This window comes from Harmonia axyridis, chromosome 3, assembly GCF_914767665.1.
Source record: "Harmonia axyridis chromosome 3, icHarAxyr1.1, whole genome shotgun sequence".
In the NCBI taxonomy this organism is placed as follows: Eukaryota; Metazoa; Arthropoda; class Insecta; order Coleoptera; family Coccinellidae; genus Harmonia; species Harmonia axyridis.
Window position 1 is genome coordinate 28,554,447 of NC_059503.1, and position 27,086 is coordinate 28,581,532.

At 37.1% G+C, this 27,086-nt stretch overlaps 1 protein-coding gene across 2 annotated transcripts; it reads right to left on the bottom strand.

Annotated features, from left to right (window-relative positions):
• Positions 1-1,266: 1,266 nt before the first annotated feature.
• Positions 1,267-26,914, bottom strand: LOC123676550 (homeobox protein PKNOX1-like). Of its 2 annotated transcripts, none has more exons than XM_045612503.1 (9): positions 26,596-26,914; positions 3,881-4,033; positions 3,651-3,822; positions 3,437-3,596; positions 2,523-2,653; positions 2,108-2,467; positions 1,781-2,027; positions 1,546-1,726; positions 1,267-1,440 (listed from the first exon to the last, which is right to left on the bottom strand). In XM_045612503.1, the coding sequence occupies exons 2-8, from the start codon at positions 4,021-4,023 to the stop codon at positions 1,557-1,559; spliced, it is 1,383 nt and encodes a 460-aa protein (XP_045468459.1). In that variant the 5' UTR covers positions 4,024-4,033; positions 26,596-26,914; the 3' UTR covers positions 1,267-1,440; positions 1,546-1,556. The 2 variants fall into 2 exon arrangements, with proteins under 2 accessions (XP_045468459.1, XP_045468460.1); XM_045612504.1 differs by having other exon boundaries at positions 3,449-3,596; positions 26,596-26,913.
• Positions 26,915-27,086: the final 172 nt, after the last annotated feature.

Below are 27,086 nucleotides of genomic sequence, written 5' to 3' on the forward strand. Positions count from 1 at the left end.
ATGTTATTTGGAATACTGAATAGTTTACATAAAAATTAGAATTGCAGAAATATACACAGTAAGAGATATTGCACTCAAATTATTGGAAAAATAAAGAATTATTATTTATTATATATATTATTATTATTATTATTTCATTTTAAAAATCCCAAATGCAGTAATTTGTTAATATTGTCCAAAAATTTCCCAACTCTGAGATGAATATTATAAAGAAAATATACATATTTCTTTGGAAGGATCAATATATATAGTTATATATTATGAAGCAGCTTCTTCACCGAAATATCACAAAATATACAAAAAAAAATTATAATAGCACTATAGCATCTAATAAAAATGCTTTACACTTTAAATTTCTCTCGATCTTACGTATACATGGTTGAATGTAAAAATACATTGACACTTAAATATTACCGTATACAAAAATTTGAATTCAAATAATTCATTTCATATAATAACACATGAAAACACAGACTTAGATATGGCATCATCGTTGATAAAGTTTCGGAAAAAAAGTAAATAATTGAAACAAATTCTGCTGTGAATATATCAATAAAAAGGATTTGGAAATGTTCAATATACATATTTCTTCTCAACAATTAGATTACAATATGAAATTGGATGGCAATTTTATGATACTTACTCCTATTATTGTAAAGTTTACGTATATATGTTTCAAATTGGTATACTTTCCATCAAGAACCACCAGAAAAAAATTAATTCTTATCCTTTGAAGTTACATCTGAACTTTTATGGTACTTAATATTTTTTTCTGATAGTCTTGATATTTCAATTCTTAAATCTAATACTGCACAATGAGAACATATTCATCTTGAATATCGCTTTAAGGTTAATAGAATCAAAAGTGGAACTAATCACGTTAACAAACATTACGGTTTCCATTTAACATTGATAAGAGCATTTACAATTGTAAATTTACAGAAATATAAAATCATACTTTATATTCAATATAATACTGAAGTGAGCTTGTTCGGTTTACTCCAAATTGCGTATACTTTGAAATAAAAACACTTCCATTCAAATAACAAATACAGGGAGGTTGTAATTTGTTCAACCGATTATCTTCAAACACGCAATTCATTAATCTGACAAAATATCTAAAATAGCGAGTTTTTAAAATTTTGTTTGTATTTGTCATTTGATTTGAGTGAATTTCTGAGGTATATTTTTACGTATACAGGTTTCAATATTAACAAATAATCGAATTAATACCTAGGAATCTAAAAAATCAGCCTTATAATGCACTTTTCGATTTCTCATTTGACTTTATTCCATTGTGGAATCGGTAAAGTACATACTGAACTACTTCAATAGATTATTTGAAACTGTGTAGAATAGCAATGGTATATTTTTTAGCGGAAAATAAAGTCAAATTTGGTGGTGGTGTTTTTTGTCCTTTTCTAGAAAGCATTACTTAACCTGTAAAATATGGGTCATTAAAAGAGATCATAGAAAAATCAAGACAAGAAAAGTATCAGTTTATACGATATGAACTGAAAAAAGAAGGAAGATTCTGAAACTTGCCTCATTGGCTCCTACTGGCCTTCAGCCTCTGTACCATTTGTATATGCTAAAGGTTCAACAGAATGATTGCTGGGAACGGTAACAGGTTGCTCGGGATTCTGAACGTTTGCATCTATAACCAAACTTCCCTCTCCATCACTGCTATAGGAATCTCCTTCATCATCTGAACTGGACAACATACCTATAAACAAAAAATCATAATATGCAAGCTCTAAGAGAAATGGTGAAAACTAACCACTGGCAAGTTGTGGCTGCATATTTGCAAAATCATGAGACCAAAACCTCCTGTTATTATTATGGCTCTTCTTTTTTCTATGACTTGGAGAGTTAGCCCCTCCGTTGCTTTCGTTTGGTGCGCTAGCATCGAGCATCGGCTGTAAGATTCTCCTCCTGGCATTTATGAACCAGTTGTTGACTTGCAGCAAGGTCAAATTTGTTTGGGCAGCTATATGTCTTTTTTCATCTTCTGTTGGGTACGGGTGCTTTAAAAAAGTCATACAATTACCAAAAAAAATTCAAAACAAGATGATATTATTTTAAGAAAGAGTTAGTTCATGCTTACCACAAGATGCTGGAATAGCCATGACCTCATAACACTAGTGGCCTGTTTTGGTAAAACTCCTCTCTTCTGTTTTCTGCCACCCCTCGAAGTAAAATCGCTGTCGCAATCGTCTGCTGAGCCCCCAGGGGTTGTTGGGGCTGGAGACAGAGGACCTGAACTGTCACTGGGAGGTACTGAGCCAATGCTCACTCCAATCTGGGACAGGGGGGTGGAACCATGCACCACCAAGTTATCACAGGATGATTGCTGTTGCTGGGGTTGAAGAATTGGAGGCGTTGGGCCCACGTAGTGGTGAGGAGGCATGCTGTAGTTCTGACTCTCCACATGTCTCTCTAGGGGATTTGATTGGGGGGTCATGGTCTGGAAGCATAGTTAAAATCAAAGAAATGAATTATTCATACAGGGATGGACTTACTTGCTGTTGTGATGGACTTATTGAATACTGTACAGGACTATTTGAGGCTGAACCGCTTTCTGAATTACCATGAGACATCATACTGTTGTTGTTGCTCTCCATCCCTCCTAACATTGATGCACCTGCAATATCTAAAAGAAAAACTTTAAAAGAAACTGAAGAAATGTTTTGAGTGAACATTGAAATGAGAAAATAACTTTTGAAGATTTTTCCATTTATTGTAGCAATTGAGAAACATAGCTGATTTCAATGCAATATCGATATCATTTATTACATCACACAAGAAGTTGTCGGTTTGAATAGTGCTTCAACGATGGGGTGGACTGAGAAATATTTGATGTAATTTTTTTAAATATATCGAAACACGTTCAAATCTTGGTATAATGTGATAATTAGCTTTTGTTTACATTCTTTATCAAGCACTAGAAATTTTCAGATTATAAATGTTTAAACCAGAGATAGAGAAGCTTTGTAATAACTTTCACTCGCTAGCATTTTAGGCCATACTGAACAACTTTGGTGTCCGCAAATCATCCTAATTTTTACAATTCTGATGAAATATGGTATGTATGGGTACATATATGGTTTGTACCGCAGTGTGGAGCGCTTGCGCAAACGTAAAAATCTTGCGAAATCGAGATCTGATTTATTTCTGATACGATTTTGATGAAATCTGGTACAGGTATTTGGTTGTCTTATGAATGGTTTCACCCAAATTTCAGCGAGTGGAAAACGATGAAGCAGTACCTACTAGCAGAAATTTTTGTTGTCGTTATATCTTAGCAGCTGAGCTAGATTTCACTGAAAGCTTGGATATTCATAGCTTAGATACTCATTCTTTTTTCCCAGGTTCTATATTTTCTCACGTCGTTTCTAAATTCATTTACCATGAACATTTAGATGGGAGCACTAACCTAGTCTCTCACCTTGGGGATAATCGGATCTCAGAAGGTTTTCTGACTGCATCTTTCCTTTTAGGCAAGTTATATATCGGTTGCAGAAATCCTTACACAACTCTTGGACCTTCTCCAACTCTAGTAGGTGTATCCTGAGGACCTGGATCGCCTTGATCATCTGGAAAAATTCTGTCATCAAGCTGGTCCGATACCTATTAGCCTAAAAACTTACCAAGCCATCTATTTCTGGCTCGTTGGCCAAGAACGGTTTCCTGTCTCTCTCCTGGTGCTGTACAAAGGCCTGAATGTCCAGATTGAAGGCTTCGCTGGACTGGGTGTCCGAGGACTGAGTAGCCAACTCGCATCTTTCGAAAAGAAGTGCTAGCAGAGGGAAAAGGGGGTGTCTGAAAAAATAAAGTATTGGATATAGTCATTTTTGTAGCCTTAAAAAGAAGTACTTACTTGTATACAGAGCGTTTGTCGGCTTCGAACTGAGCCTGGTCCACGTCAGGAGGCGCAAAGACCGTCGTGGTCAAAGCTGGCTGTGCTCCAGGATCTGCGCCAGGCGCCACGCTGAGAATTGCGCTCTGGATACCGCAATCCATCTCATTTCACCTGGAACAATTTGGTACAGTTGAGGTAAGGTATACACAGTTAATTATCAGTTTAAGACAAATCCAGTATTTTTTGTGTTTGAGGATGATAATATCGTTGTCGAAGTTACTTGAACTTAAGTCAGTTGTTCTACAATATAGAGTAGTGATGGCATTGTTGATATTGGAGTAAATCTGTTTTTACCCGTGAGAAGCTATGGATTTTGTTTTTGGCAGCAATGATATTTGTATCCCATCTTTGAAGGCTTTTTATTTGAGGACTTTAAATGCTGAAATCAATCAGAAAGAAAAACCATTTTCGCAAGTAATTTCGGATCACACGCGAAGTTCAGGTCAGAGTTTTAAAACTCCATCAGTACTTTACTTTTTTGATCACCACCTAACCCTGATGAAAGTTACTCTTCCGAGTCCAGAATATCAGTTAGGTTTGCAGAAATGCCACTCATTCCCGGTTCAAGTTCAATGATGCCAGTATTAACTTTGGTCTACTGAAGATATTTTGAAATTCATTGGCTTATCTATAATATGTCTTATAGAGCGAATAATTTGCACTATATTTCCTCATCAAATTGATCTATTCCAGGATGCTATTTAGGTGCTGTTCCATAATCAAGAATATTCAAGGGTATAATATGTACGCGTAGTCCTATTTTGAGTTTAATGGCTTATCAAGTTGTGACTGCATGATTTCAAAATATCTTTGATTATTATACTTGACTGCCAATAATAAATCGGTTAGAGTGGTCTCACAAATTAAGAGGGAATTAAACTATTGTGTCGAGATGCGCCAGAAGCATATTACATTCCACATGGGTAGAATTATACCATGAACGTGTGTTGTGTTGTATCGGGTATTGAATAAATTGAAAAAATTGAAAAATAAAATAATTGGTTATAAATTGGATTGAAGATTATTTGAGTTATTAATACTTTATTTGCTTTAATACATACACATATGTTTAGCATCGTCAATGTACAAAAAAATATATAAAGCAATGATGAAATGAAACAAAGAAATTAGTTTTAATTCTACATTCACTCCAAATTATTTAAGAATTCTTCAATATTGTATGGACAAATCTCCAATATTAGTTTTTTTGTAGCTCCTCTAAATTTCACCAATGGCAGTTCTCTAATTTATACCGGGAGAGAATTGTAAAATTATATAGCTTCATGAATGTAGCTCTTATGTGTTAGGCTCAAATGATGTCTAGGGCCAAGGAGATTTTCACCATGTCTAGTGTTATAACTATGAGTATTATTTACCGTTGTATATTTAAAAATATTTTTTTTACAAAATTAACAGACTGATATATATAGAGACCTGGAAGAGGCAATATATTAAGTTCTTTGAATAGCGGTCTACAACTATCGAGTGCTTTCCTTCCTGAAATGATCCTAATTGCTCTTTTTTGCATCTTGAAAACCTGTTCCACATCGGTCGAATTCCCCCAGAAAATTAGGCCATATGAAATCCTTGATTGAAAAAGTAGTATGCGGACTTAACAACACTAGATGGTGCTATCAGAGTAAGTCTACGTAGTAGGTATGTGAGTGGAGATAATATTGATGTTAATTCTCTGATATTTGTTTTCCAATTTAAGATATTATCAATATATATCCCTAGGAATTTCACATATTTTGCTTCCTGACGTTCTTTTAGGGAAATGGTCATTATGTTTGTTTTTCCCACGTTAAGGGACAGATTGTTAGAGGCAAACCAGTCGGATAAACTCTGAAGGGCGGTTTCGGATTCTTGATTGAGTTGGGAAATATATACTCCTTTTATGAGCTGAGTAGTGTCATCAGCAAACTGAATTGTTCTCTTATGGGGAAACAACCTTGGGAGTTCATTTACATATACGATGAACATTGGTGGGCCAAGATTTGAGCCTTGAAGAACACCAAAAATTATTTTTAGTTTTAGTTATTATTATTATTAGTTTTAGATATAACAGAACAAAAATAGAGAATAAGTGTTCAGAAAAAATTGAAAGTAGGTTAGGTGTACCGCAGGGGAGCATTCTGGGTCCTCTGCTTTTTATAGTTTATGTCAATGATTTGGATACAGTGGTCAAGAAGTCATTTGTTAAGGAAGGAGCTTTTTGGGGGTGACGGAAATAATTAATTCTGAAATGAACTTACTCTATGACTGGCTCTGTAAGAATAGATTGAAACTGAATACTTTCAAAACAAAATGTATGGTTTTAGGTTCAAATTCAGATTGCAAAAAAAATTTGTGAATCAAATTTGAGAGTATGTATTAATGAAGTGAATATAGATTGTGTCTCAAAGATTAAATATCTGGGTGTTGTATTGGATCCGCAGTTGAGTTTTTCTCTGCACATTGACTATATGTGCAGGAAATTAGGGAAGAAGAATTCATTTTTTGCTCGTATTTCTGCCTTTTAATCGGAGAGGACAAGGGGACAGGTCCTCAATACAATCATTATGCCCCATTTTAATTATTGTTCTGCACTGCTGATATCATTTACACAAGGAGATTTAAGTATACTTCAAGTTCAACAGAATAAATCCATGAAAATAATCCTAAGATGTAGTCAGTTCACACCTGTAGAAGTCATGCATAATGAATTGAACTGGTTACCTGTGGAAAAAAATATCAAGAAGGCCAATCTAACCCTAATCTAATCTTTACAAGATAGAGCATGATCTTGTACCACGATATCTGAAAGATTTCTTAGAAAGCAGAGGGAATTTTTATGACTACAATATTCGGTCAGCAAAAAACTTCAATATCTGCACAGTGAGAACAACTTCTTTACACGTCCTTGTTCTATGAGGGTGTTCGTTTGTATATGGTCTCCCAGAGGAAATTAAGACGGCACCATCTTTGGGTGCATTCTGCGGAAGATTGAATGGCAACTTGAGAGAAATGTGAATGATTATATTATTGTTGTGTTGATTTTCTATTTTTTGTACTAGCCGGGTGCTTAATAAATTTTATTATTATTGTTATAATAAACCAATCCCGTAACGACATACCGGGTCCAGACAGATCTCTAGTATAATTCCGCCTTTATTAATGTTTTTCTTTTTGGAACACCGGTGGATTTGATAACTTCGTTATCTTTTTTGCTCATGAAGCTAGTGATTATTTTAACTGTTGGCGCTGGATTTCAAAATCAAGGCTCGTGTGCCGTACCTAAGTGCCACGTTGTTTGATCACTCTTGTAAAGTAATAATTATTTGTTAAAACTACAAATTCATATAATAAAACAATGTTGACCCCCTCAGCATAGCCGATATCCAATTAACAGTGGATCGTTCAGCAGCATTGCATATGAAGACATTCCGAAAGTTGTCGAAAGCCTGATACTTTGCAAAACGGCTATGCTATCAGATATAGACGCTTTCTCCAAATACATGGAAGACTAGCGACGGCTAAGATCCGAAATATAACATTTTTTACTGATACTCAGCTCAGCTAAAATTTCTGAGCGTTCTTAGCCTTAGACAAAACAACCTACAACCTGAGCAATTAAATCATCATGTCTTCTCCCAAAAGCCTCAATAGTTGCTTCAATTCCACGAATATCTTCCATCAGGATTGTCATTGCCCCTCTCTAAATGCTGCTCTTGACTCCTGTGGAAGACATCGGAATAATTGCTGAGAGTCAAAGTCAACCATTCCAGACATCGTTTCCTGATTTGAAGAACTCAATATCCTTCTCAGTGACATTTGCACAGACGTAATAAATAAGTTTGCTACATTCAGAAGATGAAAATGACAAGTCACTACTTTCTTTTAACAATTAATGTACGAGTATCATAACACATTCATAGGAAAAAGGATTAGGTTTAGGAGAAAACACTTCTTTGAATCTTTGAGAAAGAGTTAGATAGAACGGGATGGTCACGAAAACAAAAACAAAAAAGGCGAAGCATCAATAACACCACAACTGGTATGAACTGAACTGAACTGCTCAGCGTAATCATATGACTCCAAAGATATGTTATATATGTTATCGTCGAACGAGAAAAAAATGTAGATACGAATATTCGTGGAACTGAGATATTTCAATAATCATTATAGAAAAAGATTGAAAGAAATTATCATCAAAATGTGAAACAACCAATTCGATGATCTCCCACACTGTTGGTATATAAATTCATTCAATTCACAATCAATCCATTGAATTTCCATAGCATCTGAAATGAAGCGCAAACTAGCAGAGATCCAACCCTGGATGATTCCGTCGAAGTATTACTTTTAGGTTTGCCCTTTCTTAAAGATACATTTTCCTGTTCCACAGAAAAAGACGTTCGTGCTCCCTTCTGGCAATTGTATTGGCCTCCTTTTTTATTCTTTCATACCCGAGTGACAAGGAACCAAGATTAAAAAGACCTTATTATTATTTCCCAATTCATTGATTTCCCTTCGGCACTCCCATATCAGTTTGAATCGATGTTATCATTGATGGTACTTCTATGGTAGTTGCAGAAGAAAAAAAACGAAGTTACCCTGGCCTGTGCGAAGTAGCGAGAGATTGAATATGCAACGTTATTCCATAGAATATCGGTCCAGTGGCAAAGTGCAACAATCAAAACATCTGCGCTATAGAATATCGGTTCTCCCTCAATGTCACAGGGCATCTTGCAATTTCTGCATGTTTGTAAACTCACAGATTTCGCAATTTTGTAATTATTTTAGAAATAGCGGTGATTGACCACCAAAGTACCACTTTATACTTTTAATTTGTTCTTTTTCACTGAACATTTTGATTTACTAGGAATCTACCTTATTTTCAACTGATATGGTCTTACAACGCATCCAACGATTGGAGAACAACTAATTCGACAATTAAACCAACCGCACTGCAACCCTGTGACCTCCCCACTTCGCCATTGAAAGAGAACACTCGATTATTCGATATCGTATCTCGCAGATGTGTTGAATGTTGCACTGTTCCACTGAGTATTCTCTGGAATAACGTTGTTTATATTATCTTTCCGAATGTATTTTCCAAACCGGAATATTTGTTCAAGAATTATTAGTACTCTGCAATTGGAACCCTTAATTTTTTTTCTATTTGAAAATATATTACAAACAATCAGAATTTTATATATTCCATGGGCTTGTTTTCTGGTTCAGAGCAAGAAGCTCTCAAGTGACGTTGTGAGGTCTTCTTCAGTGTCCAAGTCCTCAGGACTTGGCCAGTTGGTTGGGTTAGTGTGTTTGGATGGATATCCTGGATAACTTCTTTCACATAAGGAAGATTAAGGTCTGTATGCAGTGTTTCATTAATAACATTAGATAAGATTAGATGAGAGGTGAAATGTCATCAGTTCTCGCATGCATCTTGATCTGAAGACCTATTGCGCATCCCTGCGCTGTTAACCAGTCAGGAAATAGTGTCTCAATGAACTTTATCACCTTTCTGGGGGCTACATCCATCGCTTGTTCCGACTTTAAAAACCAAGAGCCAAGGTGTTGTAGCCTTTTTCCGCGAACAGCTTCACATTCGCATAGCAAGTGTTTGGCTGTCTCAGTGGATTCTTGATAGACGCGAAATATGTCTTCAGGCGCTTTTCCCATTTCTTCAGATGGTACCTCACTGGACAATGTCTCGTGAGTACGCCCGTTAGTTTCCTCCGTTCTTGTTTATTGATTGGAGAAACTTTTTAGTCTAGCTCGTCGGGTAGGAGAGATGTGACTTGACCAAGCGTTTGCTATCATTCTTATAATTTTGGATTGGCTTCTCTGAACCCTTAATAAACAACAACTATTTGTTGGTGAATTGCCCATATTTCGGTTCAAAATTGGAACCTTCTCCAGGAACTTATTATTTATTATATCGCTGAATCGGGGTCATTACGGCTCTGTTAGCCTGCTGGGAACTGCGACCAAGTGGATCTTTTATTCTTAACCCTGCCTATTCATACAAATTCAGGGAGGCCATTGATGCTATTAATGAAACCAACGATATCCTTAGGAGCCTTGGCTATTACTTCATAAGTATCCAGAACTCACTTCCCCATTTAAGGGGTTCTTAGGCCAGTCAGCTTCGGGCATTTGCACACTATATGTTCGGCTGTTTGTACCTCCTTTCCACAGAACCTGGAGATCTCATCTGCTGACTTACCCATGCGGTACAAAAAGGGTTTGCACCGACAGTGTCCAGTCAGCAGTCCCTACATTACCCGAAGCTCAGCTAGTGGTAGCTTCAGGAGCTTTCTGGTATAGGTCGGTGAAAGCCCCACAAATTTCTTTGCCTAGGCAAAGGGTCCAGAGGGTTTTTCTATTGTCCTCTTATTGGACCACTATCTTGTATTGCACAGGACCAACAGGTGTCAACCTTGATATCCTTTTTGCAAGTTCATCGGCTTCTTCATTTCCTTCAATACTCCGGTATCCATAATAACTTGGTTTGAAATGGGAGAATTAGGTCATACACGGTGTTGACAAAGTCTTTATGAACCAATGCTAATGTACCGAGGCTGATTGCGATCTCAACAATCAAACAATCGACAAGAACACTTTGAAGAAGAAAATAAGGCCCAACTGAACGTTGGTAATGAGATAATCTTAAATTTTTCACCTTCATTACAGGTCATCATCGTCATCATCATCACTCAGCTCTCTGCATCCACTGCTGGACATAAGCCTCCCCCATTTCTGCCCATTCCTTCCTGTCTTGAGCTCTTTGTATCCAGTTACCTACACATCTCTTTAGACCGTCCGTACAACGTGTAGGAGGTCTTCCCCTGCTTCTTTTATACAAGCGCGGTCTCCATTCGAGCAGCCTCTTCGTCCATCTCCACGTCATTCGTGCCACATGTCCAGCCCACCTCCACTTGAGCTTTCGAATTTGGACAACTACATCTGTGACGCCTGTTCTTCTTCGCAGATCCTCATTTCTCATATGATCCCGCAATGACACCCCGAGCATGGACCTTCCCTTCTTACGGTGTGTTGCAATAAGTTTGTTATCACTTGCTGTAGTTAGTGTTAAGGTTTCAGCTCCATAGGTTATGACCGGCAACACGCATTGATCAAACACCTTCCTCTTCAAACATTGTGGTATGTCGCTTTTAAAGACTTCCGCAAGCTTTCCATAGGCTGCCCAGGATAGTGTAACTCTTCTTTTAATTTCGCACGTTTGGTTGTCTCTTGAGATTTGGACCTCATGACCAAGATAATTATACTTGTTCACCAAAGCTAATTCCTCATCACCAATGATGTGCTCACTGGGAACTAAATTTGTCATATATTTTGTTTTTGAGATATTCATTTTTAGACCTAAGTCAGCACATGCGTTTTGTACTTCCCATAACATATCTTTAATGTCTTTAAGGTTATCTGCTAGCAAAACTATATCATCCGCAAAACGTAGATTTGTTAAGTTTCGACCGTCTATATTTAGGCCAATGTACTACCCAATGTAGTTTTTTAAAAGCCTACTCCAAGTCATTACCAGGTAACTATCAACAATTATCTGTCTGGATCTGTCTTCAAACGTCGAAAGACGTTTAAGAAACGCAATTTTCGACGTTTCGAAGACAGATAAGGCCCACGACCACGACGACGCCGTCTTCTGAAAAGGCCCCACCGCGTCAACGGGAAAAAGATAAAACTGATCGATACCGTCCGAAAACATTAATATCCAAGCCGGTCGCTGAATAAACCGCAGCCGGTTCTGCATATTAGACGATTCCTACTATATCGACTGCGCGCCGGAGAGGGTCATTAGAAACAAGTGTCGCCCTGGGAGAGATTCCAAACTACAATTATTGTGTTCTTCCCGTTCAGGGGAAGCGTTCGGGAGAGCTGCCGCCGCACCGCCGTCTCTTTGTATCGGGGGCGGAAGGGGTGGTAGGGAGAGAGATGCGAGGTTGGCTGAACGGCGTAACACGCGGCGGGGCTATGGAGACGTTAGTGGCATATGTTGACGATTCGGGGGCTGAAAGGGTTTTTTGACGTCGTTGGCGAAAATCTGCATTTTATATGGAGGGATTTCGGAAAGGCTATTTTTCAAGGGTCTGTCTAGGCAGTAGATCAGCTTAAGCTATTTGCTAGCAGTCTAGCTTAAGAGAACTTGCTTAGGCAAACCGCCTATTTGAGGAAACATGGGAAATCGAGAGCTTTAGTGTGGTCATTTATTCCTGCACCAATTGCTTCATTGAAGACCACAACTGTATAACCAAGGTGTATTTTTTCTTCTGTGGTTCTGTTTCATGTTCCGAATATCAGCGTTCACTTTGTTTCTTATCAGCGTATAGTTTTGTCGTCCTTCTATATATTGTTTTATAGCTTCCTTATCGTAGATATGCGTTTCGTTTCATTTTTGAGAGTTTTCTGATTTCGGATGCAGGGTATCGGTTCCAGGGTATCTGTTTTTATTGATTTTTATTTTCCCGATTGCTTAATTGGCTGCGTACACAATGTTCGGCTGAATTTCACTTTAATATCGTCCTCCCCAAGGATGGTGTTGGTTTGAATCTTTTTTTTTTAATCGAGTTTGGTAAAATTCATTAGAATAAAACAAAGTATTTTCCACAAATATTAGTTGAAATTACTTTGTTCAATTTCATTTATAATCAATTTCCAACAAGTAAGTGCATGGTTTTGCGGAAAGCCGGTGAACTTGCGAAAAGAGCACCAAGGTCCTGAGGTTATTTGTGGGTTTGGAAAAAAACAATATAAGGCAGCGCTCCGAGAAATGAGATTGGGAAAATAGAATAACCCTCCTGGAGAAACACTCCTGGTCTTGCTCAGGCAAAGAAATTTGTGGTGCTTTCGCCGACTTATACCAAAAAGCTTTTGAAGCTTCCGCGAGCTGGCCTTTGCGGAATGGTGGGACTGATAACTGGAAACTTCCAGTGAAATTATATTTTGTATCTCATAGTTAAGTCAGCAGATGAGATTTCCAAGCATGGGGAACGAAGGTAGGAAGAGATGCATACATACTGTGCAAATGTCCGGGGTTGACTGACCTAAGAACCTCTCATATGAGTCCTGGATACTCACGAGATAACAGACAAGGTTCCTGAAGTTGTTGTCGGTTTTATTAACAGTATCGACGGCCTCCTTGGGTTTGTATGAATAGGTAGGGTCAAAAACAAAATATTTATGTGGTCGCAGTTCCCGGAAGGCTAACCGAGCCGCAATGACCCCGATTCAAATAACAATAATAAATAACAAATCTTCTTTATCAGTATTTTGAAATCAACTGCTAAAGGCCTCCCATCTTCTCTATCCTTTATCTCTAGCTTCTCCATACCAGTTACGACTCGCAGCCTCTCTAATGTCGTCCATCCATCTTATGGGGGGTCACCCGATGCTTCTTTTAAGTAGTCCTGGTCTCCACTGAATAATATATCTTGTCCAACGAGTGTTGTTCTGTTGAGCAATGTGTCCCAAGCCCACTTCATGGTAGCTACTCGTTTTATCACATCTTTCACCTTTGTCGGCGTTTGATCTATTAGTTTCTTATGTGGTCCCAGACTGTTGAAAACTATAGATTTCAAGTCTATAAATTTATGAGGGTGCAGCTGAGTTTGCCAGTACCGACCCAAATCATACGGATTCTTTTTTTAGTTTCGGCTTACTGGTCTTAAATCCCCATTTTCATCTCACCATCAGAAATGCCAAATAATGAAATTAATTCAGTAACATCTTGGTTTAGTGTTGTATTAGGTTACAATATTAATGTTAATTTCAAATAAATAGTTATGCTGAAAATATCTCCAATAGAGTTCACTAAGCTTTTTTAACCAAAAAATCATGTCATTCCTACTGTAGAGGAAGTAAAATACTCGTAGCTTATTATAAGAGTTTTTTCCCGTTTTGTCAATATTGTCTTACTTTGTTTTGGCAGTTAAGCATAGACGTTTTGACACACGAACCTCATTCAAACATTGTGTTCACCAGGGATCAGTATCCGAGTCAATCTGATCCCTTTCAAAAGGGGTATATTCCTTGAGTTTTTCCGGTATTGTCAACATTGTCTTTGCTTAGGCATTCAAGCATTGGCGTTTTGACTCACGAATCTCATCAAACATGGTATCGGTATCCGAGTCAATCTGATCCCTTTCAAAAGGGATATATACCTTGAGTTTTTCCCCTATTATCTCTTATTGTCTTTGCATTGGCAGTCAAGCATATGCGTTTTGACGCACGAACCTCATTCAAACATGGTATCCTCAGGGATCAGTATTCAAGTCAATCCTATTCAAAAGGGGTATATCCCTTGAGTTTTTTCGGTATTGTCAACGTTGTCTTTGCTTAGGCATTCGAGCATTGTCGTTTTGACACACGAATCTCATCAAACATGGTATCAGTATCCGAGTCAATCTGATCTCATTCAAAAGGGGTATATTCCTCGAGTTTTCACCGTATTGTCAACATTGTCTTCGCTTTGGCAGTCAAACATATGCGTTTCGACGCCCAAACCTCATTCAAACATGGTATTCCCCAGGGATCAGTATTCGAGTCGCTCTAATCCCATTCAAAAGTGGTATATTCCTCGTATATCGCTATAAAACCCCGATTCAAAGAAATCCACGTTGAAAAGAAGAAGCTGAACGTATTCGGATGATTGGGTAGGACCAGTCCGCATAAAATAACATGTATTCCTTCGAAAGTGCCTGGCCGTGCGAAAAGGGAAGAAATAATTCTGGACAAGATCCCGGAACACGCGTCGTTCATGCGGCGCATCGCCCATGATCCGCTTCCGGGGCCTGAAGGGGTGGGGGGGTGGGTTTGAGAGGTCGGGAGAGGCGCGGGCGCCGCCGTCTCCCGGCCAAGTCAAAAAGAGAAGGGGTGGGGGGAGAGAAAGAACGGGGATGAATTAAACATATTGCAGTTCTTCGCTACGTCCCCGAATACGTTTGCATAGGGGCTGATCTTGCATTTTTACCGACGGACCGTTTTGCCCGATATAAAATTCCCGACATCCGATGCTCGAAGGGAGTTCTGACGCCCGGGTGGGGTGGGCGTTAAGGTCGAAAATGCTGATGCGGGGATCTTTTCGGCCGCGATCCGTTTGGATTCGGTTGATCTGTGTTGGCATTTGTCACCGTTCGAATAGATTTAAATTATAATAATCGTGCCGCTTCTGCTTCAACTTTATTATACATAATTAGGGATCCATCAAGTCAAGTAACTACTTGACTTGAAAACCAAGCTCGGGACAAATTACAAACTTTACTCTTGGCTTGGCTTGATTTGAGACATTCATTGCTGGACTTGATATCAAGTTACTTGATATTACTTGAGCTTGATAAGCACAAGTCGCCCGGCATATAAAGGGTGTTTTTTTTTAGAGCTAGAGAACTTTAAATTGCAATAAAACGACGATGGATTATTCGATTGACATGAATTTTATTTATCCGCAAGATAATCTTGAGGCATTATATTTTAACTATGATTTCTGGCATATGACCGCCATGGCTGGCTCGGATGTAGTCCAATCTGGACGTCCAATTTTCAATGACTTTTTCCAACATTTGTGGCCGTATATCGGCAATAACACGGCGAATGTTGTCTTCCAAATGGTCCAGGGTTTGTGGCTTATCCGCATAGACCAATGACTCTATATAGCCCCACAGAAAGTAGTCTAGCGGTGTTAAATCACAAGATCTTGGAGGCCAATTCACAGGTACAAAACGTGAAATTACGTGTCTTTCAATAAATCGATTGTGGCACGAGCTGTGTGACATGTTACGCCTTCTTGTTGGAACCACAGCTCCTGGACATCATGGTTGTTCAATTCAGGAATGAAAAAGTTAGTAATCATGGCTCTATACCGATCACCATTGACTGTAAAGTTCTGGCCATCATCGTTTTTGAAGAAGTACGGACCAATGATTCCACCAGCTCATAAAGCGCACCAAACAGTCAGTTTTTCTGGATGTAACGGTGTTTCGACATACACTTGAGGATTAGCTTCACTCCAAATGCGGCAGTTTTGTTTGTTGACGTAGCTATTCAACCAGAAGTGCGCTTCATCGCTAATGGACGTAGTGCGCGATACGTATTCCGCACAGAACCATTATTTTCGAAATAAAATTGCACTATTTGCAAGCGTTGTTCAGGCGTGAGTCTATTCATGATGAATTGCCAAACCAAACTGAGAATAAATCACCTGACAGCTGTTAAATCGGTCGCCATCTTGAACAGTCATGCCAACTTAAAGTTATATATCTCGAAAAAAAAACACCATTTATTTCTGCAAGCTCGTGCGCGCCTAGACAAAATATTCATCCTTAAAGGATAAATACTAGAGATGCATTCAAGTCAAACTAGTTTGATTTTACTCACAAACATTACTTGACTTGACAATCAAACTTTTTATGTGAAGAAAGTTTGACTTGACTTGATTTCCGTATCTTCAGGTTTGGCTTGAAATCAAACTTCTTCAAACAGTTTGAGGTTTGAATATTGCGCAACATGTACTCTGCTTCTCCACAAATTAGTTATAGTTCATATTTAGAAGGATACGCTTGGCTTGTTTCATTTTTTTTTTAAGTGTGTTTGTTGTGCGTTGTGTCTTAACTTGAACACTTGAACTTTTTTCACATAGCTCATGCAGCTCGGAATACGTACCAGAATAAATTGAGTCTGATTTTGGAGACCCCCCTCCAAAAATTATGAGAAAAATAAAGAACAACCTATAATATGCCAATAGTGGATCAAGTCGTATTTGTGGTAGTAACAACATGCAACGTAGGATCCAAAATTGACAAAATAGTTTTTCGACGACAGTTCCTTTATTCTTCAAGTTAAAATATGCGATTTGTTTTATTGTACTTACAATTTTTATTAGCAGGGAGCTCTAGTGCCAGATTATTGTTCACATTATCCACTCAATTTTTAAGAAGTACTGAAAGAACTTCACTTTTCACGGAGAATTTTGAGGTGACAAGTTGGAGTTGATTACAGAAACCTTGAAAATACCTTTGTAGTACCTACTTACTTCATTTAACATAAATATTTCACCTATTCAAGGTATATCTACTAAATAAATTCTTTTTCAAACTTGTTTTACAGTTTGAATTTTCAAACCTGTAACCATTCATTGTCCAGTTTTATTTGACTTGAATCATTTGTAAGAAAGATTGACTTGAGTTTGACTTAATTTCAAGTCAAACTTCAGTCAATCTCAAACTTTCAAGTCAAACTTGTGCAACTCTAATAAATCCAGTGATCTCCTTAGTGTATTGAAGAAATCTCCTGTAAATCGAAGAAATGAAATGGTTTGGCGTTATGAAATAGACAATATCCTGGCGATTACTGACAGTTCTGAGACATTTTTGCATGATAAAAAAGGCAAGAAAACGTTTTTCCAACCACGGTCAAAGATTTTTTATCAATGCCAGCATCTTCTGCTCCTGTTGAAAGACAATTTTTCAGGCCTGCTCCCTGCTCTGACTGTTACCTGCAATAGATTAGGCGAAAAATCCATAAGATGCCTTATGGATGGAAAATGATGTTTTCAAACTGTGCTTGGAGGTTTCTCAATATTAAGGAACAATTTTTTTTGAATAATTTTTTTAATTTGTTGTATTTTATAGTCATTTATGGTTTTATTCTAAAATAGTTGATATGTTTGGTTCACTCATACAATAATCTTCATAAATAAAAGTGTTCTTCGCAAGGTTCCTTCTCATTTCATCATTTTTTTAATGATGTGGTTCTTGATTTAGTCCCTGTAAAATACAGTTCGAGCTAGGAGGATCAATTTGATATAGCAACCAATATTTGTACCTACCAAACTTCCTTTTAGTTTTCAAAAAAGGTTCTGGGCATTGGACTAATGGTTTTTTTTAATTTTTATTGAATTATTCATGTTCAAAAACACTTGTAAAATTTTTAAAGGGTTTAAAATTCCAAAAGTTCTGCACTCGTATTGAACATCATAAACCAGAAGGAGTTTAATTGAGAGATACCGACGATTCAAATTTCGAAAGGCAAATTCTAAATCAGCTCCACGAAACGGCTCTAAACTGAACCAATAACTACCAAGCGAGTTGATGTGATAATTGACCTGTGTTTACGCTTATTGTTCAATTGATGTTGGCTACAATCAATTTGATGTGAGGATATTTAGTTATCCGGCTGCTGCTTACAATTTAAAACCGTAATGAACAGAATTACTCGATTTGCACCTAATGAAGTTATAATACTGATAATAATAGAGTCGAGAAAAACTAACATAAAAATAGGTGAATGGTGCGGATGAACTGTTATTATTATAACAAATTCAACAAATTTTCTACTTTTTACTGTCATTTTTTGGGGTACATTTCACCAATTTAAAGGGTGTGTTCTTTTGAAGGTGCGGAACAAGCAACCCTTATTCCATTGTTCAACAAATTTTTCTTCTCAATTCCGAAATATGTATTGAAAATAAAGATTCATTGCAGAACTTTTTTAACCATTATATAATGCCCGTAAAAACAGAAGTTTCCTAATAAATTTATGGAATTCATGCGCCAATTGCACCTCGAATTGCACCCTTTCAGATCATATAACTTATATAAGTATGTATGTGGCATCTAAGGAAGCGATTGACCTATGTAGTACGCTCAAGAGCTGACTTTACGTCAGTACTTTTCAAAATTTTTTTGATATTCTTTCTTTGAAATTCTATGATTCTGATGATGTTATCAACTTGAAATTCATGCATAAAGCTTGAAAATGTTGTTAATTCATTTAAATACAAAAAATTTCAACTCCGTCGGTTTTATGGTGACGGAATTAATATTTTCATTCGATGATGTTAGGAATTTTTTGCACGATAGAATGAATGTTGTTAGTTACCGCGTTCTTTGATTTCTACGCCCTTGTTTGAAATTACCCTTTCGAAATGTTCAAATTTAACCTCATTTTTCAAAAATATATTGAGGATTATTGAAAGCCGCTAAAAGCAAACCACTTTGTCATATATTCGGTGACAACTTTGCTACCGCTGTTTTGCAATAGATGGTTGTAGCGGTAAATAGTCGAAATAAATATATCGTAGATGTCATACAATAGGTTAAGGTATTTGTAAACATAAAGTCATCAAAATATTAGTCGATTTGTGTCTGCATCATAAAGTTATTCTTGGTTAAACATGTAAGCTCAAGAGCCAAATTATCGTCATTTGCAGGAGGTTTTAATTTTCTGCTTTAATATCAAGAAATCTGCGGCTTAGGCTCATCAAATGCTCTCAAATATCTATGGTGAGGCTGCTATTAGTGAAAGAACGTGCCGAGAATGGTTTCAACGCTTCAAGAACGGTGATTTAGACGTCAAAGACCAAGAGGAAAGGTTTTAGAAGATGCAGAATTGGAGGCATTACTGGATCAAGACGTCAAAGGCAACAAGAATTGGCAGGATCATTGGGAGTGACGCAACAAGCCATTGCAAAATGCCTGAAAGTCATGAGAATGATTCAGAAACAAGGAAATAGGGTGCCGTACGAGTTGAAGCCGATAGAAGTTAAACGGCGTTTGTTTGCTTGTAAACAGTTGCTTGCTAGGCAAAGAAGAAAGGAATTTCTGTATCTCATTGTGGCTGGAGACGAAAAATGGATTCATTTCGACAATCCCAAGCGCAGAAAATCATAGGGATATCCTGGCCATGCTTCCACGTTGACGGCCAAACCGAATATTCACGGTTCCAAAGTCATGCTCAGTATTTGGTAAGATTAGCCCGGCGTAGTGTATTGTGAATTGTTAAAACCGACTGAAACAATCACAGGTGATCGTTATCGAACGCAATTAATGCGTTCGAACCAAGCATTGAAAGACAAACCGCCAAAATACAACGAAAGACATGATAGAGTGATTTTACAGCAAGACAATGCTCGACCCCATGTTGCGAAAGTGGTCAATAATACTTGGAAACGTTGAAATGGGAAGTCCTACCACCCGCCGTATTCTCCAGACATTGCTCCCTCGGACTATCACTTGTTTCGATCAATGACACACGTACTGGCTGACCAGCACTTCCGGCCTTATGAAAAAGTAAAAAATGGGATCGATTCGTGGATCGCTTCAAAAGATGGCCAATTTTTTCAACGCGGGATTCGTATACACTGCCCGAAAAATGGGAGAAGGTAGTGGCCTGCGATGGACAGTACTTTGAATCATAAATGTATAACCAGTTTTTTACAATGAAGTCTCGAATTTCGGAAAAAAACGGCGAAAGGAAAGTTGTACGCCTATGTAATTTAATAATTCAATTAATTTAAGGTTATAAAAGTAATATGTGAAAAATTACTGATAACTGTATTGAATGTTTCGGATGATGGCTTTTCGATTTTTGTAATCTAATTTTTCATTCAGTAAAGGTTGGAAATAAAGTATTTTCATATATATACTTTATTTGTAAGCAAAGTTATAAAATACTATTGCCAAAAATAAAGCAAGATAATTTATTATAAAGCTTAGAATATAGATAGGAGGAACGGAAAGTAAACATTTGTGCTCGATCCCGAATACAAGAGAGGTGGAAGTTTAGTGTCGCCAATCACAATCGATCGAGCCATAGGTGTGGAGAATCCTGATTTGGTTGTTGAATGATTTATCAGGAATCCTTCTTCATAACTTCACAGTAGCTAAGTCATTAAGCTGAGAAAAACATTGACTCTTTCGAAACACGAAAGAATTTTTATGAATAAATCACAATGAAAACTATTTTTGAGCATGAATTGATCATTTCGAAATTAATCAAATTATGTTACGCTACTGCTATAGTGTCCCGTCAGACGAGGAGTGACGAATGTTGACGTCAGTTACAAGGCGATTTCCGTTCCTTTTTTTAACGTTCTAAGTTATAAAGTATGGTTGGCAACCCTATTCACAATACAACACATAAATGAAAGTGACGAGTGCACAAAAGACCACCCTCGATTTTCCGGGATACGGACCTGTCGCTTTAACCGATGTGCTCGGGCAATTTTTTCGGGATCAACGAAATTTTCCTCATAGAAAACTAATTTCCCGTCGTAGCCAAAGTGAGGACTTAATCGATGCTCCTTGATGTTTTAATGGTCTTTTTCTTGGTAGGTCGGAAGAATCGGGGGGTCGTAAAAAACAGCCGGCATCCCAATATTTAGGTTTCCGCTGGGGGATTTAACGGAGGATCATCCACCTGATTTATATCGGCATTGGGGGGTGGGAGAATTAGACGGTTCCGAAATTTTAATATCGGTTAATGAAGATACCGACTAATCCGGGAGTTATCCATAACTCACAGGAGGATGTGTCGAGTTTTTGAAATGCGGCTAGTAACGGGTATTTTTTTTCGAGGTATATAACTTTAAGTTGGCCTTACTGTTCAAGATAGCGACCGATTTAACAGCTGTCAAGTGATTTATTCTCAGTTTGGTTTGGCAATTCATCATGAATAGACTCACGCCTGAACAATGCTTGCAAATAGTGCAATTTTATTTCGAAAATAATGGTTCTGTGCGGAATACGTATCGCGCACTAGGTCCATTTTATTTTGTTTAGCGATGAAGCGCACTTCTGGTTGAATGACTACGTCAACAAACAAAACTGCCGCATTTGGAGTGAAGCTAATCCTCAAGTGTATGTCGAAACATCGTTACATCCAGAAAAACTGACTGTTTGGTGCGCTTTATGGGCTGGTGGAATCATTGGTCCGTACTTCCTCAAAAACGATGATGGCCAGAACGTTACAGTCAATGGTGATCGGTATAGAGCCATGATTACTTACTTTTTCATTCCTGAATTGAACAACCATGATGTCCAGGAGCTGTGGTTCCAACAAGACGGCGCAACATGTCACACAGCTCGCGCCACAATCGATTTATTGAAAGACACGTTTGGTGACCGCCTAATTTCACGTTTTGGACCTGTGAATTGGCCTTCAAGATCTTGTGGTTTAACACCGCTAGACTACTTTCTATGCGGATAAGCCACAAACCCTTGACCATTTGGAAGACAACATTCTTTATTATTGTTATTGCCGATATACGGCCACAACTGTTGGAAAAAGTCATCGAAAATTGGACGTCCAGATTGGACTACATCCGAGCCAGCTGTGGCGGTCATACGCCAGAAATCATATTTAAAATGTAATGCCACAAGATTATCTTGCAGATAAATAAAATTCATGTCAATCGAATAATCCATCGTTGTTTTATTGCAATTTAAAGTTCTATAGCTCTAAAAAAAAAACACCCTTTATAATATCGAGATCGCTTTTTGTTTACTACTACGTCAAAAAGTAGAGGAAACTAGTCAATGAAACAACACAAATAACATACAGGTGTCCTTAAAGACCATGTCAAACAAAAACGGAATATAGATCAGAATGTGCTTTACCTGATGAGAGAAAATCGTTCAAATGAAAGTCTCGCAGTTTAAGAGATATTTGATGTTTCGTGAAAATGTTGGATTTTTTCACTTTAAATACTTTCTCTCATGCCATAGGTATACAATCAAATACTTTTCGATGCAGTTTTTTTCCGTTAACATTGTTGAATGATTGCTTCAATTTATGTACTGAAATATAGCACAAAATATTATACAGGAATTCTGAAAAAAAATATATTTAAAATTCACGTTTTGGAGAAAGTGTTTTCTTGTAGCGAATTCGATCTGAGGTGGTGTCAAAAAAAGGATTAGACTTTTTCTGCATATTAAGTTGAAAAGTTGCCTCTTCTGTGAGGATTTCGAAAAGGTGAAATACAGTTGATTCAAATTTTTACCGAAACTGGAACATCCTCTGGACGTCCAAAAGAGGCTGTCACCGACGAAAAAATAAAAAAAGGTCACAATAGTTATTGTTCCTACTAGCGTGAATGAAACACTTTCACGGAGAGTTTTCGCCTTAATACCGACTGATGTTATAAGAAATTATATATTTTTGTTCGCTCAGCCGAATAGAGAAATGTTTGAATTTTATGATTCGCGCATAGAGATATGCCAAAATTTTATGATTGATGGGACTCTTTAATATTTGTGTGCGGAAAACAACCCTTGCTATTCACTTTATGCATGCATATGTGCGGAAAGTGAATATGCAGGGCTTTTTTCCGCACGAATTTGGAAAAATACTACTTTACAAATGTCAATGCGTGTGAAAAGTAATACTTTCGAAACGCTAGTAGGAAAAATAATTTTGAATGACCGTAAACTGAAGTTGATCGAGATAGCAGACATTGTGAAGATATCATCTGAACGAGTACATCATATAATTCACGGATATTTGTACATGAGAAAGCTGTGTGCAAAATGGGTGCCGCGCGAGCTCACAATCGATCAAAAGCAAGATTCTGAGCAGTGTTCGAAGCTGTTTAAGACTGAATTTTCGCGTCGAAATGTGACAATGGATGAAACATGGCTCCATCATTTCACTCCGGAGTCCAATCAACAGTCAGCTGAGTGGACTGCACACGATGAACCGAATCCAAAGCGAGGAAAAACAGTCAGCTGGCAAGGTTATGGCATTAGTATTCTGGGATGCGCAAGGTATAATATTCATTGATTACCTCCAAAAGGACCAGACCATCAACAGCGATTATTATATAGCGTTATTGGATCCTTTAAAAAATGAAATCGTTAAAAAACGACCCCATTTGAGGAGAAAAGGTGTTGTTTCATCAAGGCAATGCGCCGGGTCACAAATCAATGAAAATAATGACAAAATTGCATGAATTGGGCTTCGAATGGCTTCTTCCTCCACCGTATTCGCCAGATCTTGCCCCCCAGCGACTTTTTCCCGTTCTCAGACCTCAAAAGAATGCTCGCTGGAAAGAAATTTAGCGCCAATGAAGAAGTAATCGCCGAAACTGAGGCCTATTTTGAAGCGAAAGACAAATCGTACTACAAAAATGGTATCGAAAAGTTATGGAAGATCGCTATAATCGCTGTATCGCCCTCGAAAGCAACTATGTTAAATAATAAAATCGAATTTTGCCAACAAAATGTGTTTTACTATGGTAGACCTGGGACTTTTCAATTGGCCTGTTATGTTTATCAGTACTCTGAGCTTGAAGATGAGCTGTCGCAATATCCTCGCGTTATCTAAACGAAGATCGCTCTATTATTTCCATTTCTTCGCCAGTACGATCCAATAACTAAGAGAGTTTTTCGCCGCATCGTCGGCGAACAAAGGAGTAAACTTCGCGAAAAGCGTAAAATCCGCTGCAGCCGTCGTAAGTTTGGGAATTACGCGCTAGACGGGGTCTTGGGGACATTATGGCGAAAGTTGTATACTCGTCGCTTTGCGTTCCCGATTATTTACAGTATTTTCACAAACTGAATACGGAATTCGCCGGGCTATATTTACCGATCTACAGTGTGGTCACGTAGCTTTGAGGCGAAACAACGGATTTTACAAAGGGAATCCGCGCAAATCGAAGCATGCTAAGCTCGGTCCTTTGGTTTTCCGGGAGAAAATGCTATATGGAAGAATCAAACATTCGGGAGGAGGAACAATCTCATATCGATAAAACCTCAGAGTAATAAACATAGAGGGAGCATATGTCATTTTTAGTAAGCAAATTTTGTCCCCAACATGAACTATCAAGTTTTACATGAAGCGCGCGGAAATGAAAACATATCATTGATACGATATTTCACTCAATTCGCGAGTTTCTCCACAAAAACGCACGTCTTATGTCCCATAATAAATCAGCGTTTCATATCATGTCAAAATCTATTGAGATGAATACCTAAATATATCAGAAATTCAGAAAACAAACTTCAAGCGCGCCAAACGACGTAAAACAACGGATGACACTAGGAGAGTAATAGTTGTCAAACCTTGGATTTCAGCAGGTAGATACAGAAAATAATAAATATTCTGCATACTATAAATTGGACAATTAGGAAAAATATCGGAATCCAAATATTCAAATTTGCATATTTAATCGGGAATCACTCAAATAAATATATTTCATTGAATAAAATATAAATTCATAATGATATAGTAAAATTGTGAATTTGAAAATATATCACAATCCGACAACTTAATCTAACCATGTTGGGGACATGTAAAAATTAAAAATAAATAAATATTCTCCATACTATAAATTCGACAATTAGGAAATATATTGGATTCCAAATATTCAAATTTGCATATTTAATTAAGAATCACTCAAATAAATATATTTCATCCAATATAATATACTTTCATAACGAGATTCATAATGATATCGTAAAGTTGTGGATTTGAAAATACACTGGACTCTCGTTAACATCTAAACAGTTATGTTCCCGAGAAAATAAAGTTACAATAAAAAAAAATTGCTAAAATCACTGAAAGGGTTCAAGAGAAAATGAACTAAGTCCTACTTCATTGAGAATTTGTCTGTTTCCCTGATTTTGCCGGTGTGTAGGTATAATGTATTATATCTCATAATGAAAAGTTACCGTTAGATGAGAAAAAATTACCTACATGATAAAATATTAAAAAAACTTCAGAGAACTATCCGATAAATGTTGATCGCTTGCCTAAAACTTACACTATGTAATACTTTGTAATTGTCATATCTCAACTAATTAAGTTTTTTATACAATATTACAAATTCCAATATTTTAAGAAACATGCGCTAGCACCGTTGAAGTTCACTAGATATTCACATTTGTCAAAATAAAAGATCAAAGCCTGATATTTTCCTAATATTATTAATACTCAAACAATTAATCAAACTTCTCGACTTAAAACGAAATCAATAAAACGTATCAAGAACGATTCATCAATAATTCATCAATAGTTGTTACTGAATCTTTATCGCCGTCATAAATAAAAAGTTATACATCAATCCTCTTGGCTCACGTAGAAAAAAAAATAATCCCCAACTAACTTGAATAACATCAAAACACGTCGTGCTTCGTGTAAATTCAAAGCGATCCTATGATTTGAATTGATGGAATCTAAATAAAATGAATTCGAAATCGGATTTTAAACAGGGAAAGAAAAACAAAGATAATCGTCCGAACATTAATGAAATGAGGGGTTAAAATGAAATTACGAAAGAGGATAGCAATCATAACCTCGTTAGAGAAAAATATCTTCTCCCCGTTCTTGAAATTGGTTTAATTATATCGAGAATACAGCGTTACAAATATCGATTTTCAAAGAAATGAAAAATTGCATTTCATTAAAATTTACAAGGGTTGAAAATGGGCTTTTATCGACTGCAATTTACTATCCATGAACGAGTTCAGTTAATTTTTAATAAGGATATTTCAATGGTTCATAACAAAAAATTTTTCTCAACTCCCGACGGAAATCAACTGCTGGTATAGATTTGCGCAAAATATTTGGAAATTGAAAATAACCAATGAACACCAACCTTTTTTTGAATAAATTCCAACTTCCGCAATTCACTTTCAATTATCTCCCCACTTTCAGTGAATTATAAATTAAAGAAAAAAATTGCAAATTTATGTAATAACTATAAAAAATTTTTCAAGTTTAGTTTCTTCAATGACTTATATGTGAAGTTTTAGATTTACCAAATGATACTACTCATTCCGGTCTATTTGAAAAATATTAGTAAAACTATCATCAACCACTTGATACTGCTACTTTCAGTTGAAACTCGTCGAGAAAATAAATAATTTACTCACATCATTCAAAACACTGAAAATTCCTGGAATTCCCTATCTAAATTCAGGAACATGTCGAAATTATGGGATTGCACCGGTACTCACAAGGTTATCCGACACTTAAAAAAATAAATCACACTACTGCAACTGCATTCGATCAAAATTCAAATAATCATCCCGAAAATGCTTATATTACTTCGATTTACTTTCAATCATACCTAAAACGCGAAAAAGTCATGTCAAAGCATGTGACTAGTTTAATTTTGTATAGGAATTTTTCAGTGAAGTGTTTACATGTCATACGAGAAAACAAATGACCGCCTGTCTAGACTCGCGAGACGTATGTCAATATTCGTCAAAATCAAAATGGCTACGCCTTTTCTTAGGCAGTAACGACAACCATTTTTCTTCTCTCTCTTGAACGCTTTGTTAAATCAACTGTTGACGCGTTAGGACGTATGTCGACACTAATAAATCTTAAAACACGCCCTAAAGTGTCCGTAATTGCATGT